The sequence below is a fragment of the Octodon degus genome, unplaced genomic scaffold (assembly GCF_000260255.1).
Source record: "Octodon degus isolate 3935 unplaced genomic scaffold, OctDeg1.0 scaffold00030, whole genome shotgun sequence".
Classification (NCBI taxonomy): Eukaryota; Metazoa; Chordata; class Mammalia; order Rodentia; family Octodontidae; genus Octodon; species Octodon degus.
In genome coordinates this window covers 8,270,241-8,285,373 of record NW_004524606.1, presented here as the reverse complement: position 1 = coordinate 8,285,373, position 15,133 = coordinate 8,270,241, and the positions used below count along the sequence as shown (strand labels likewise).

The window sequence follows — 15,133 nt, the reverse complement described above, 5'->3', positions numbered from 1 at the left end:
TCCACAGTGGTTGTACCAGTCATTGCCATCAACAATGAAGAAGGGTTCTTTATCCCCAACGCATTTTTTTAAAACCTATTTAGTATAGGGTCTACAGGGTCTCACTACACAGATCAGACTTGTAGTGATCCTCCTGTTTTCAGCTTCCCAAGCTCTGGGATTATAGGCTCATGCCACCACTCCTAGTCTCAATTGCTGTCAGCATGCCCTGGGTGTGAGGCCAGCATGGCACACTGGGAATCAAACCGCAGTCCCTGTGTCTGCCTAAGTAGGCACTTTAATTTGCTGAGCTATCTGGCCAGCCCTTAGCATTTGTTATTAGTTGATTTCTTTATGAAAGCTATTCTTTCTGGGGGGAGATGGTATCTAAGTGTGTTTCAATTTTCATTTCTTGAATGACCAGTACTGAAGAACATTTTTTCTTGTATTTATTTGTCTTTTGTATTTCTTCCTCTGAGAAGTGTGTATTGATCGCACATGCCAATTTTTGGAGTGGGTCTTTATGTTTTGGGAGCCTGATTTTTTTAAGTTCTTTATATATTCTAGATAGAAGTCCTTTGCCTGAGTGATTATTGGTTAAGATGTATTCCCAATTTGGTGGCTGTCTTTTCACTCTTGGTGATTTATTTGGACATGAAGAAACTTCTTAGTAATATGAGATCCCAGCTGTTGATCCTTTAAAGTATTTCCTGTGCAGTTTGGTTTCATTCATGAACTCTTTGTCTACCCCTATATCTTCTAGATTTCTACCTACTTTTTCTTTTAGTAGAGTTAGTGTTTCTGTTTTAATATTTAGATCTTTAATCCATTTTGACTTTAATGTAAAGTGATAGACCCAGGTCTAGTCTTAGTTTTCAGCATTTGGAGAGACAGTTTTTTCAGCACCATTTGTTAAAGAGGGTATTTTTCTTCCAGTGGATATGTTTGGCCCTTTTGTCAAAGATAAGGTGGCTGAATCTGTTTGTAGTTGTGTCTTCATCTTCTAATCTGTTCCATTGATCCTTGGGTCTGTTTTTTGCCAGTACCATGCTAATTTTATCACAGTAGCTTTGTAATATAATTGCAAGTCAGGGATTGTAATGCCTCCTGCCTTGCCTTTGTTGCTCAGAATTGCTTTTGCTACTCTACGTCTTTTCTGGTTCCAAATAAATTTTAAGAATGTCTTCTCTGGGTCTGTGAGGTACATGATGGTATTTTGATAGGGTTTGCATTAAATCTGTATAAGAAGTTTGGAAAAATTCTCATTTTCACCGTGTTGGTTCTTCCTACCCAGGAGCAAGGAATACCATAAGGATTCAACAACAAAGATGAGGGAAAGGAGAAAAGATACATAAAAGGGAGGGGGAAAATTACACAAGTATATATACAGGCTGGCTGAGAGGATTATACTAGTAATTTCCTTCATTTTTTAAAAAATAGAAGATAATGTTTAGAATTTTCACTTTGACCAGCTCTGTATGCTGATATCTGCAATCTAAGTAACTACATCAAGGACAACAATGTGTAATACAAAAACCATGGCTGAATACCTCTCATAGTAGTTCTCTAAATGTGTACCACTTCTAGTGTTTTATAATTATTATTATACTTCCTTTAAAATATTTTTAAAGTAAAAAAGACAAGAAAAAAATTAAGGCTTATTGAAAGCAAGTGTTAATATTCAATTTTTTGTCCAATCTTGCATAACTATATCTGTTAATCTGAGCAACAGATTTCAGAATTAAAATAGGTAATATAATTGTTAATTTTCTATTCTTGTTTTGAAAATCTGTAACATATGTATTGTTGTATATTACTCTTTTTCTGTCTTTGTATCTGCTATTTGTTTTTGCTTTTGTTTTTACTCTTCAAAGTAAAATAAAATAAAATCAGCAATTAAAATACTGAACTAGAAGCTGACCCCTTGGGGGTATAGTCTTATAAGGATGGCAGGACAGACTGACAGAAAGACTAAAACTGAGACTGATTACAGTCACACTAATAGTCCGCATGGAGAAGGAAGGGAAGGGGTCACTTCCAGATGAGAGTGATCTAAAGGCCTTGAACGTAGGGGTGAGATGGAATTTTAAGGAACCATTTCTAGATATGCTAATACTAGAGCCTACAGTCACACAATTACATTACAGTAAGAGGTTTGGAACCTCCCTGGAATTTTAACTTTGTAAAACTTTATGTGGAAAGTTATGCCTGGAAATAAAGTCACTCCTGGTCTTCCCCAGCTGTATGAGTAATCTGGAATTTTTCTTATACATAATGGGAAGCAGTGAAAGCATTTTTTGCATAAATATTGGGAATCAAGGTAGTTTTTAAAAATGATGATACTGGGAGCTGAGTGTAAGAAGAAATGAAGTTACGAAAGGAGAAAAAATGAACACAAGGCAAACAGGTAACATTTCCTGGGCAAAAACATTGGAAAAGGCAAATCATTGGAGACAAAAATAAATGTCATTTTTTGTAATAAAAATGATAATGCTTAGGAATGGTAAACTGGTCATCATACATAGCCCAGTGTTATGCTTTTTGTTTTTAATCTACCATGAAAAATAGTATTACTCCTTTCCAAGTATCTACTGACAAATTCTCTTTGGAAAACAATTGCTAATCCTTTTTTGTATATTTGCAAATGATCAAAGAAATTGGAATGTTTTCTTGTTCATGTTAGGAAAAAATGTTTTCCAAAACATAAGCTTCAGGACAAACCTCCAGAGGATGTAGCTTTAAAGATCTCCCTCAATGTGTATGTGTATATTTTGTGTATGTGTATATTTTCATTTTTTATTAATATTACACCTAAGTAATGAATGGGGGATGGAGGAAAAAGGCTTTGGAGGAGATTTTGTCCATTTAAACCAAATTCATTATTTTTACCCAATTTTGTAGTGTGGCATTTTAAGTAAGTGCTAGCCTGAAGGCTTTCACTGTTTGGAACCACAGGCTTTATATTACCTTAGGAGAAAAAAAAAGAAGAAAGAAAAAAAAAAGAAAGAAAGAAAGAAAACCTCTCAGCCGCAAGTTGGATGCTTCTGGCAGCAGTACAAATCTAGCACCACCCAGGGAGGGAGTGTGTTTGCTTCTTTGCTCACTTCTGGCTGGGTGGAGGGATGCTGGACATCGAGACGCAAGAGAGTCTGCAGCACACTGTGCCCCAGCCCCACTCCTTGGGCATCCTTCCTCTGGAGCACACAGGTAAGTGCACCTGGTGCTGCCGCGACTGTCAGTGCAGCACGAGCAAGCTGGACAGTAAGTGCACTGCGCCGAAGGCGCCTATCTTATCCACATCTGCAGGGAGGTCATTTAGATTGGTGTAGGTCCTTAAGTTTGTCACTCAATTAATTCCTGAAAAGATCCTTTTTATGTATTACAGCTATCTGTATCTTACTATATGGCTTTGTAGCATGCCTTCCTAAGGTATGAAAAACACTAAATAGCACCTGAATGTTAACTTTTTTTTATGACAAATCCATAGCTATTATTAACCTGTTATTCTTCATGTTCAGAAACTGTAAAGATTTTATAGAAATTCTTGTTACTGAATAATAGAATACTATGTCATATAAACTTTACTCCTTAATGTCAGTGTTGGAAAATAACACAATTGGGTGAAGTGTAAAACTTAATGTAAGACAGTAAACTGAAACACTATAGAGATAAAATTTACACATAATATAGCAGTAGTCTCTAAATATAAAACTTAGACATTATAAATTTGGGTTCTTAATGATTTTTTATACCACAAATTGTGTTTCCATTTAGATGTCAGAAACTGAGCTGGAAAAGATAAAAGTAAGGACAGCTGAGCCTTTTGAAAATGACAAAAATAAAGTTTCTTGGTTGAAGGAAGGTAAGTCTTTTTGTTCTGAATTTTCTACTGGTGTAAAAAAGTGTGCTTTTTTAAAAATTAAAAGCAAAAGGTAGTATGGAGAGGAGGAGGACACTTGCACAAGAACTTCAAAGGATATTAATGCTTCTGATTTTCTATTCTGTGTACACATGGCCTAAGCACTCATCTGAGAATCTGTGTTGATTCTGTGTTGCAAGAAGTAGATTCCTACTTTGTTGCTAAGATTTAATATTCATTTTCAGCTCCGATGCATGTTGTATGTTCTCTGTGAGGGTCCAACAATAGTGAAGATGTTTCTTTCTGGTAGCCAAGAAGTCTATGTAATTTGAGGACAAATACTTTGAAATAATAGTCACAGAAAATGATGCGTTCTATAGGAAACAATACCTACAGATAGCATCACCACTGACCGCAATTAGAAAAGCCACCTTCCCCCTGGGTGAAGGGCTGTCAGCCACCAGCGCAGCATGCTTAAGATTGTTGCTTGAAATATACACACAAATCAATATGCTCTCCCATGATGGGTACTTTTGAAAATATTTCTAGACTCATAATCACTTACTAAAATGCTTGGGTTTTATTATCTTTTGGTTTTATGAACACCTCTTAATGTCTCTGAACTTGATTATTTTTTACTGAAAAGGAATACAGCATCTTTTCTATCATTTATATTAAGCTATTACAATGCAAAAGGACAGTTCTTATGTAGTAGAAATCCTTAAAAAATAGTGTATAAGTTTATAAAACAGTTTAATAAGTATGTCAAGAATGTTGTCCACTCCTCAAACGATCACAGCAACAGCAAAACCTGCAGCGTTCATTGGTGCATATTGGGGTTTTGCTGAATCATCATGACAACACACAATGCACTCGCTGTCCTTAATCTGCCAATGAGAAAACAAAACCTTAAAGAGTTCAAGTAGCTTGAATAACATTGCAAAATTAGGAAGTGTCAGAATTGGGTTTGAACATCAGGTCATTTAACTCTATAGTACATGAATTTAACCTCCTTTTCACAATGTCCCACAGAGAAAAATGGTTAAGTTATTTGTCAGCTATGAACTGTACTTTAAAAAAAAGCTTTCCTGCAGCATAAAATCGGCACCTCCAACTTCACTGCACCATCATATCCATTCTTAGCCTTCATCCCATCCCCCCTCTACCCTTATTTTTAAAAGGTTATTTGCTTAAGGAAAGAAAATCATTTCTTCTGCTCAAGTGCCCAGCAACCAAATTGAGCTGTGAGGACTCATCTCTCAAAAACACTTTATTTTAGGATAAAAGAGATGCAGAAATAAGGCACTCTCAGAGTCACTCCCTTCAAAACTCCAGGGCTTGAAAATTTTCAAACTTCTTTCTAGCAAAAGACATTCTAAACAGTCTTTCAAAAAAGGAAAAAACCTAACTTGGATCAAACAAGCCCCATGTTTTTCTTGTGATTCCCAATTCATAGAGGCAGTCTTACCTGTTACTTGTATTGAAGTTTACATTATTTATTATTATTAGTTTAATTGTGATATCTCAGAAATAATGATGACACTGGTAGACCAATCATTTCCTAAAGAATTTTCTTTGAAAAAATTATATCCATAAGTATAATTTAGGCATTGGATTCTTGTAATCTATAAAATCTGATTTTGCAAGTGACCTGTTTTTATCCCATTTGGACACTTCATTTAAGCTAAGCTTAAATCATATTTACAATATTTCATAAAAGGACATTCAGAGAGATGCTAGGGGACATCAACTTAATTGAGCATTATCAGGATGACTTAGTTTTCAAACATAAATGCTCTTTGCTGTTACGAAAAAGTGTATGGGTTGGCTTACTTTTTTAAAAAGACAAAATGCTACATACATGGAGAGCATTGCATTTGAAGTCAAACAGGCCTGGTTTTCAATCTTAGCTTAGCTACTTACTACACGTGTGACTGAAATCATTACTTTACCTCGCTAGCCACAGAATTCCTTTCCTGGAAAACAGACTGTTTGCTTTGTGGGCTTATGGGAATGAAACTCCATTAAACCTGTTTTCCTGTTTAAATCATTATGGTTTGAGGCTAGTTGTCCCCTCAAAGCCTCGTGCAGTCATGGGGCGGCTTCTGAAGTTTGTGATTGATTCTTGATCCAGTCCTGGGATTGCCTGTGGGAGTGCTACACCCTGATCCTGGGGTGGGTAGTCTGCATTGCAGTGTTAGGAAGGGAGAGAAGTTAGCTAGCTGCCTGAGCTACTGCCATGCCCTTTGCTCTTGCTCTTTGCCACCTCCACAACCGCTGCCCTCTGCCATGTGCTGCTCTGCCTTGGAACCAGCTGAGTATGGACTGAACCTTCCACCAATTGTGAGCTAAATGAACCTTTCCTTTCCTTCCTCAGTTTGGGGTGTTGAGTATTTTGCCCCAGCAATGACAGCAGAGTAACTGAGACAATCACAAATCAAAATAATAGTTTTTGTTTATGAGAAAAACCATGATTCACACCTTGAACAAGCTGTCCTAGCAACTCCACTGACATTTTACAATACTTTGGTCCATTGCTTTATTTTAACCCCTACAGGTAATAATAAAATTGTCCTCATCTCACCAATTAAGAGACTGAGGTGTTGAATATGTTCCTACTTTCAGAACTGATAAATGGCAAATTGAATCTCAAATTCAGATTTCCTCATTTTAAATTCCTTTTGTTAAATCACTTTATCATGGTGACATCCCCTAAGAGTTAGCAATCAAAATTTTAGATTCATCTTCATCCTCTTCATTCCTTCTCTTTTGCTTTAAAAAATGAAATAAATGTTTTAAGTTGTTCAGAAAAGTTGATTTTTATAATCTCAAAACAGTAGTTATGTCTCACATGGCACTGCCTCCCTCGCCTCCCCCTAGATCTGTTGCTGAATACTGCATTGTTAAAGTGGAACAAAACAGCAACACCTGATTAGGGCTGAAACATCTGCTTGCCAGCATTCACAAAGCACCAAGTGCAGCCTGTGAAGGCGAGCTGGGCGTGAAGCCCATTGAGAGTTATTATCATCGTCACCATTCCAAGTGCTGATAGTATTTCTAACTTCTCATCTTTAAATATTCATGTAATTATCCCACCCAATTCAATTTTATTAATTGTGGTGCCACTCTAGACAAGGAATGAGCATGGTGGAGAAGAATAGACTCCCCCAAAAAAGCATATTTGTACTCAAGGAACTTTTTGGTTAATCATCTTGCTTTTGCCTAAAAGGCAAATATCTTTTATTTACCATCAATTTGCTGTCATGAAGATTATGGGCCTAACAGCCTTCAGGGTGATGCCTGGAGATGGTGCAAGTCACAGCCAGTGCTGTCATCAATAATTAGAATAGATTCTGTTGTAGAAGCTATAGCCAATAATTATGGTAAACTGTTTGAGAAACACAACTCGCAAACCTGAAAATATGCTAATTTTAAAAACAATTGGGTCCTATTTGCCCTCTCATCCAGCAGTAAGTTATGTAGCCTTGAACTTCTGGAAGTTTAGATTAATCATATTACTGTATTCTAATGGAAAGAATTCAGGAGGATACGGGAGAGCCATGGGAATAAAAGTTAGAGTAAGACAGCTGATTCTGTCTTACTCTAGGTATCACATTTGGAGAAAGTATATTTATGATAATCAGAGAAAGGAGATATGATTTTTAAACATGAACCAGGGAAGATGAACTGCATCATGTTACTATGGAGAAGGTGGAGAAGAGGAGCTAATCCTAGGAGCAAAAAGCTATCAGAAGGTCTGGATGATGCCTATTTTGGTGCTAGGGAAATAAATTTATTTGCTACTTATTTGTGTATGAATTAACCCAAAATGGGAGGAAAAGACTGAGTTCTAACCAGCATGTCAAGTACTTGGACAGTGGTTCCATATTGTCACTGAGGGTCTGAGAGCAGGGGCTCACACAGCACTGAGACATGCCTTGTGCATCTGTGTCTGCGACTGGTGTGTACCACAGGGCGATGCGGGCAGAGGAAAGGATGAAGGAAGGCAATGGCTAAGACAGCAGTACTTTCTCAGCCCCAACATGAGAAACGTAGGACCTGGATAGAACTCAAGAAAATAGGCTCCAGTGTGAAAAACTAGATGGAGGAAAAATTGGTATAACATAGAAATTGGGGCAGAAATTACAGGTGGAATAGGACAGCATGTAATACTCCATTAAGCCCGGGAGCATTCTGGGAAAGCATTTCAGGTCTTGTACCGTACATCATTTGATACGGAAGAGAAACATCAAGATGAAGAAATGGAAGCCCTGAAATTGTTGCCATTTGCAGTTTAAAATCACAGCATCACTAGTGTTTGAACTGCATGCAATTTTTTACACTTTCTACTGATTTTCCAGGAAAAACTGGAAGTGTGCATTTCTTTGTCAAACCTCTTGATTGCTAAAGTAGTAATAATACAAATAATAACAAAAATAACAATAAAATACAACACAGGACAAAGGCAGTAAGGGCCCAGTGTTCTAGTTCAGTCCACAGGTTGCCAGTCTGTAAGTCATGCCCCAGGATTTTGTATCTCTAAGCATAATCTAATATTGTTTCTTGAAATTGAGTCCTTTATAAATGTCATTGCATCAGCACAGATATCTTCCTCTTGTTCATCTATTCACATCTATACACATATATGTACAAAAACTTCTTAAAGTTTAGATTAATCAGATTGCTACATAGCTGCATGTAGGAGCAAAATGCAGATAAGAATCATTTGACCTAAAAATGTGAAATTAAAAATACTAAAACAGGCCTTCATGGCACTAGCTACTCTTGCTTTAATGGGGAATTCTCTTTAGGGCTCTGACAAGCAAGGGAAGAAAATCATCCCACATGACAAGTGTGCCCTCCAAAAACCAAAGCAATGAACTGACATCTTGAGTGTGCTGGTTGTCATTTAGTCAAAATTATTAAATATTAGAGAACAATAATACAAGTTTTAACCAGATAGCTCAGCAGATGAAAGCACCTGCTTAGGCGAATGCAAGGCTGGGGGTTTGATCCCTGGCCTGCTGTGCCGACCCTGCCCCCAGGGCACACTGAGAAGGCAACTGAGACTGGTTGTGGTGGTGTGCACCTGGAATCCCAGTGCTTGGGAGGCTGAAAACAGGAGGATCACTAGGAGTTTGATCTGTATAATGATACCCTTTAGACCCTGTACTAAATACATTGAAAAAAAAAAAAAAAAAAAAAAAACACTGAAAAATACCCTAGAAGAGCAAAAATACATGTACCAAAAAGTTATTTAAAAGCAAAACTTTCAATCCCATCTTATTCCTGACCTCCATATTTGTTTGCAAGCAAGGTGGAAAAAGTGAGTCTTCCATTTATTGGCATTCATAAATTCACTGGACTTCCCTTTAATTGTAAATGAAGGGAATTTATTCACTTGCTCAGAAATTAATTTCAGATCATAAACATTAAAATGCTTCCAAAATATTCATTTTATTCAATTGAGTGACCATTTGATGAGGCTTCTCTTGCACTCACAGACAACATGCTAGGCAACGAAACAAAGATGCCAAAAATTGAAAATGTCGCAGTTCCTGCTTTCAAGGAACTCAGGTCTAAATACTCCATTATAATGCCTAAATATTAATCCATGCTACTTCTGTCACTCAGAGAATTCTCATTTCTAAAAGGGCTATTTTTGTGTGTCTAGCTTAAAAACTAAGCCACATTAATGCTTGCTTTAAATTGTTAATTTCCATTAACAGCATATCTTGAGATTCCTTTTAGTATACAAACACAAGAAATGGAATCACTTTTCTTATTTCTATGCTTTTCATTGGCTTTTGAAAATGTGTTATATAATAATCAAAATAGGGGTGAGAAAAAGGTAACAGCCAAACAGCTGCCTTGTTTTTAAACATTGCTAGTAGGAGAAATTACATAGTAAAACATGCCCTTAAAAGTTATATAAATAACTACAAGGACCCTGCCTTAGTCTGTTTTGTGTTGCTCTAACACAATGCAAAAGATGGGTTAATTTAAAAAGAAAAGAAGTATATAGCTTATAGTTTTGGAGACAAGGAAAAAGGACCATCTCTAGAAAGGGGCCTGTTTTGTCATCCCACTTCAGTGCATGCTTTTTGGGGTTATGTTCAAAACTCAGCAGGCGTTAAGGGCATAATTTCACAAAGCAAATTGGTCCAAAGCTGTGAAACAAGATGAAGTGATAGCGTTGGGTGTGGGGACTATCTCTTAGACTCAATAATTAAGGATTTTGTCTCTGAAGGAGATGTGCCCAATGTGTAAAAACACCCCAGCAGGGAGAAGAGCTATAACCTATGGCCCAGAATGGCTGGAGAGAAAGGAAGGATAAAAACAAAACAAGGAGAGAGTGAAAAGGGAAAGGAAAGTGCTTAAGTTTGAAACGATGAAGAATCTTGCTTGTCAGGCAGGCCTTGGGGATCTTTTCCCAATTGGAATTAGCAGCCCCTAGACAGTCTAAGCAAGGAAAGATAAGGAATCATTTGTATTGGATAAGGTAAAGAGAAGAAGAAGCAAAACAGATGACTGAAGTTGATAAAGCAAAAGATGATAACAGGACAATGTAACTATGAAGTTGAAGAGAGATTTGGATACAAGTGTATTTGGAATTAGAGCTCACAGAACTGGCTGGTGGCTTGGTGTAGGGCAAGAAAACAGGGAGTAGCAAGCTGCCTCCTGCCTTAAGGGCCTGCATGGTGGCCACATTGTGTAGAGAAGAATGAAAAAAGGCTAATTAGAGCAGAGCGAGCCCACAGTTTGGGGTGTTAGGTAAGAAATGCCTCAGTAACTTCTCTGGAAATTACCACTTGGGAAATAGGAGATCTGTTAATGTGTACTGAGTAATGCAGACAGGAAGTCTTCTGGAGATTTGGCTTGGACCTGAATGGCAAGAGGCATCTATATATGGGGAAAATAAAGACAATGGGGAGAAGGAATGGGAAGTTTAAAAGTCCTGCAGCAGGAAAGGAAAATATGTCATGCTCCAAAAATGGAGACAACAAGGGTGATCCGAACATTTTGACTTAACAGAAAATGGTGCTCCAGGGGTACAGATAGGGTGTTCACTTGGAGCAAATCTTGGTCCCTTTTCCCAGTATCTGGTCAGCATTTTGGAGTCCATTAAACTTTTCCACACAGGAACTGTCTACCAAAGACATAGCTTATTTATTTATTCATTTACTTAGTACAGGGTCTCATTACATAGATTGGACTAGCAGTGATTCTCCTATTTTCAGCCTCCCAAGCACTGGGATTACAGGCATGTTCCACCATGCCCAGTCTCACTGGCCATCTCAGTGTGCCCCAGGATCAAGGCCAGCATGGCATGCTGGGAATCAAACCCCAGTCCCTCCAAAGATATAGTTTCTACTGTAGCACTTGTATTGTAGTAAAATATGTGTCCTGACTTACTTTTTAAGGAATAGAAGATAAACACTCATCATATTACCTTTAAAATTTAGCGAAGTTAAATCCTAATTTCATAAGTTCTTGAGAGGGATGTTATAGTTAATGATATAATCAGTTAATGAAAAGGGAATTTACTGGAAGATGTGAGATAATAGCAAGTCTAGCTCTACTTAGGTCTGAAAGAAGACAACATATTTATGTTATCACTCCTGGAATGCACGAACTCCCTATAATCTGGTGTCCTCTTATCATCTTCTTTAAGACTCCAAGTCTTAGGAACAAAACTCAGTGGCTTTTGCCATAAGTCCACCTCCTGGGTAAGCAAAGCAGAGGACCTTGATTCCTACAAGGCTTCACACAGTGAGAGGTAGAACATTCTTTAGAGAGATAGGGGTCCTAGCACAAGCATAAAGGCAAATAGATGATGCATTGCCCAAAATAATATCTATTCTAAAAGCCAATATAATAATGACCTGACTTCCAGTGCTTTTCTCCACAAGGGATAATATTTTCTTAAGAACCTGACATGCTGCTGATGAAGCGCTAAACATTTCAGGAAGGAGAGTACTTACTTTAAATGTATTGGCCTTCTACTAAAGTGCAAATGTCAGAATCATTTTGATTCCTTGATAACCTTATTTTATGTTTAGAAAGTTCAGGAAAAGATGAGATCTTCTGTGTTCTCATAGGTCAACAAATTAAATTCCAGTGGCACATCCTCCAGCTGATGGTTGAAATTTCTTTCCAATCAAGCCTCCTATAAAGTAGTAAGTTCACTTTGCATAAAATGATGATGTTGATCCCCATGGAATGGAAGGCCTGAAGATGCCATGTCAGCCTTGAGTCTGTGACCAGATGAATTAATCAGTGCAAAGTCTCTGCAAGTTGTTAAAGAGCAGATTTAGAGACTCTCTTTTAAGATGAGAGGGTAGTACATCAAATCCAGAATTATCTTAGCTCACTATTATTAATTGCAATTTTATGAACTAAGAGTGAAACACTCCACACAAACCAGAAACCAATTTCTCCTATCTCAATGGAAAGAAGAAAATTTCAGCTAACTAGAAACTTTGAGAGATTTAGACTTTTCAACAAAGATTTTCAGGAGGATCATTCATTTTCATATATGTCACAACAGCCATTGATGTGATACACTTAATCAACATTAGTAAAAAGAGAAACCTTATAGTGAGAGGAAAAAGTCACTCACAATCTATGCCTCAGGAATAAGGTCATTCTATTTCTTGTACATTCTACCGAGATACTTTAGCTTTATATGATTATGGCCCATTTCTTTCAGCTTAGGAACCACATTGAGAGGGAATATACTCTCTAATAAAATGTACCTACATGAGGTGCTCACCAGCCCATTAGTTAAAAAGAAAAAAAGAGGAAGAAATGTGAATAAAGCAAATGAAGACATCACTCTATAGGCATAAATCATTTCAAACATTTTATGCTTAAACCATTATTTAAGCTTGTCGAGAAGTAAATGTGCAGCAAAGACAGAAAGCAAGGGCAATGACAGTAGTTTTACCAGTGTATAACTTTAAGAAATAGTACAGAGGACAACTCACAGAGGCATAATATTAAATAAGACATCAGGCAATACTTCCTCTTGAGCTGCCTTTGCAGAATTCTCAACCAAGCAGCTGTGTTGCAGAGGGGAAAACTCCTAATTCCAAAGCCAGGCAACGGAAGAAAAATATACATGTTAACTCCTCTTGCATTTACCAAGCTTTTATTTTTTCTGCTTTAAAATTCAGTATGACAGACAGCAAACCAAATTCTTCTAGCAGTACTAAAAGATTATGTAGAACATCTTGAATGCAAATTTCATAAAAATTTCTATATATGTAAACTCTTTGGGAGAAGGAAGAGTATAGCAAATTCTATGTTCAGACCTCAAATTAATAAAAAGGAAAAGATAACACTCTTCACATGTATCTTCAAACTAATTTCATAGGCCAATATGTGCAAATACAGATTGATGAGACAAACCATTCATACTAAAAGAAACATTTGTTTTATAAAATTTAGTAAACCAGAGTAAACCAGATCAAGAGATGTTTTTATTTCCTGCAAGACAGACTTACACAACTAATATACAATGATTCTCATGCTCACGTAACTTATAATTCAGTTGGGGAAACAAAATGCCAGCAGCGTGTCCTGTTTGCCACAGGATTCGGACAAGTACTAGCTCTTCTGCTGTATTTGAAATACAGAAGGATGCGCAAAACCAATTTGGATGGAATTTTTCAGTATCAAATCTCACACATAGCAAACTCAATTCCTTTGGTAGATACAGTTTTTCCTTAAACTGAAATATAATATGTGTTTATTTTCTTTTAATGGGTTTAGCAGAATCAGGCTAAAACCCTTCACCAAAGAGTCACTTATAAACAGTAGGATTTAGTATAAAATTATAACTTAGATTTCCTACATATGTCTCCTAAAGATTATATATATATATATATATATATTTGACCACCCAAACAACTAATATTTTTTAAGTGAGGAAAAAGTAAAGAAAAATAGAGGTACTTAGCACAAAAAAATGAACCTACTTCTCCAAGGGAAATGCCTAAATAAGCCATTTATCTATTAATGAAATTAATATCTATTAATATCATTTATCTAGTGATGAAAAATGACAGGAAATTGCAACAGGAATAGTACTTTGAAAAAATAATGCAATCTGTAGGCAGAATAAATACATTGGAGTGTTCAAATTCAGCATACTAGGGCCAGGGAGATAGCTCAGAAGTCTAAGCACCTGCTTAGGCAAGGACCGGGGTTTGATCCCCAGCACCACATGCTGCCCTATCCCTACCCTGGGGCATGCTGAGCCAGCACCAAGACAGGGTGTGCTGGTACACGCCTGCAATCCCAGCTGTGGAGGCTGTAAACAGAGAATCACTAAGAGTCTGAGCTACATAATGAGACCCTATACCAAATATATATTTTTAGAAAAGAAAAAATCAGCATACTGTTCAACTTTTAAATTATGTAGGCCAACACTCATATATTAAAAAGCAATCGGGGGCCAGGGAGATGGCTCAGTGGAATAAGCGCTTCCCTGGCAAGTGCAAGGGCTTGAGTTTAATCTCCCGGTTCCGTGAAAAAATAATAATAATAATAATAATAAAATGAAAAGCAATCATCTTTACTCAGAATTGAAAGCCAAATGGCTATGTATGTCCTTGGGGTGGTAGTTCATGAGTGTAATCTCAGCTACTTGATAGGTGAAGCAGGTCCCTAACAACTTTGAAGCCAGCTTTGGCAAAATAGAACAGCTATGTCTCAAAAAAAAAAAAAAAATTGAATATGTAGCTCAGCGGCAACTACATCCCTAACATTCACAAGGTGCTGGGTTGAAGACTCAGAGTAGCTGAAAAAAAAAGGAACAAAATAGAAAGAAAAAAGAAAGTATGAGTTCTGTTAAAGAATAATTTGTATTTTACCTCCAGTTTACTTAAGGAAATAAATCTAGTCTTCAGTTCCCTTAGACAAATCAAGAAAAAAAAAAAAAAAAAAAAAAAAAACAATTCTCATGATTTTAGAAACAAAATGATATTTCTAATTAGGAGTCAAATATAATTTTAAAAATGTAATCAAGGGCAGGCCAAATAGCCCAGCAGATTAAAGTGCTTGCAAGCAGGCACAGGGCTGGGGGTTCGATCCTGCCCCCAGGGCACACTGAGACAGCAATTGAGACTGGGCATGGTGGCAAGCACCTGTAATCCCAGCTCTTGGGAAGCTGTAAACAGGTGGATCACTGAGTCCGATCTAGTAGTGAGACCCTGAACACCCTGTAGTCCTTTCCCTAAAATACAAAAAAATAAAAAGTTTAAAAATTAAAAATTAATCAACAGGGAA

General features: G+C 37.0%; 1 protein-coding gene across 1 annotated transcript in view; it reads left to right on the top strand.

Annotated features, from left to right (window-relative positions):
- Positions 1–3,111: 3,111 nt before the first annotated feature.
- Mdfic2 (MyoD family inhibitor domain containing 2) overlaps positions 3,112–15,133 on the top strand; it is a 130,722-nt gene continuing 118,700 nt past the window's right edge. Inside the window, exons 1-2 of the mRNA XM_004629498.2 lie at positions 3,112–3,186; positions 3,754–3,841. Coding sequence (XP_004629555.1) covers positions 3,754–3,841 — 88 coding nt within the window. The 5' untranslated portion in view covers positions 3,112–3,186. The remainder of the gene's footprint in view (positions 3,187–3,753; positions 3,842–15,133) is intronic.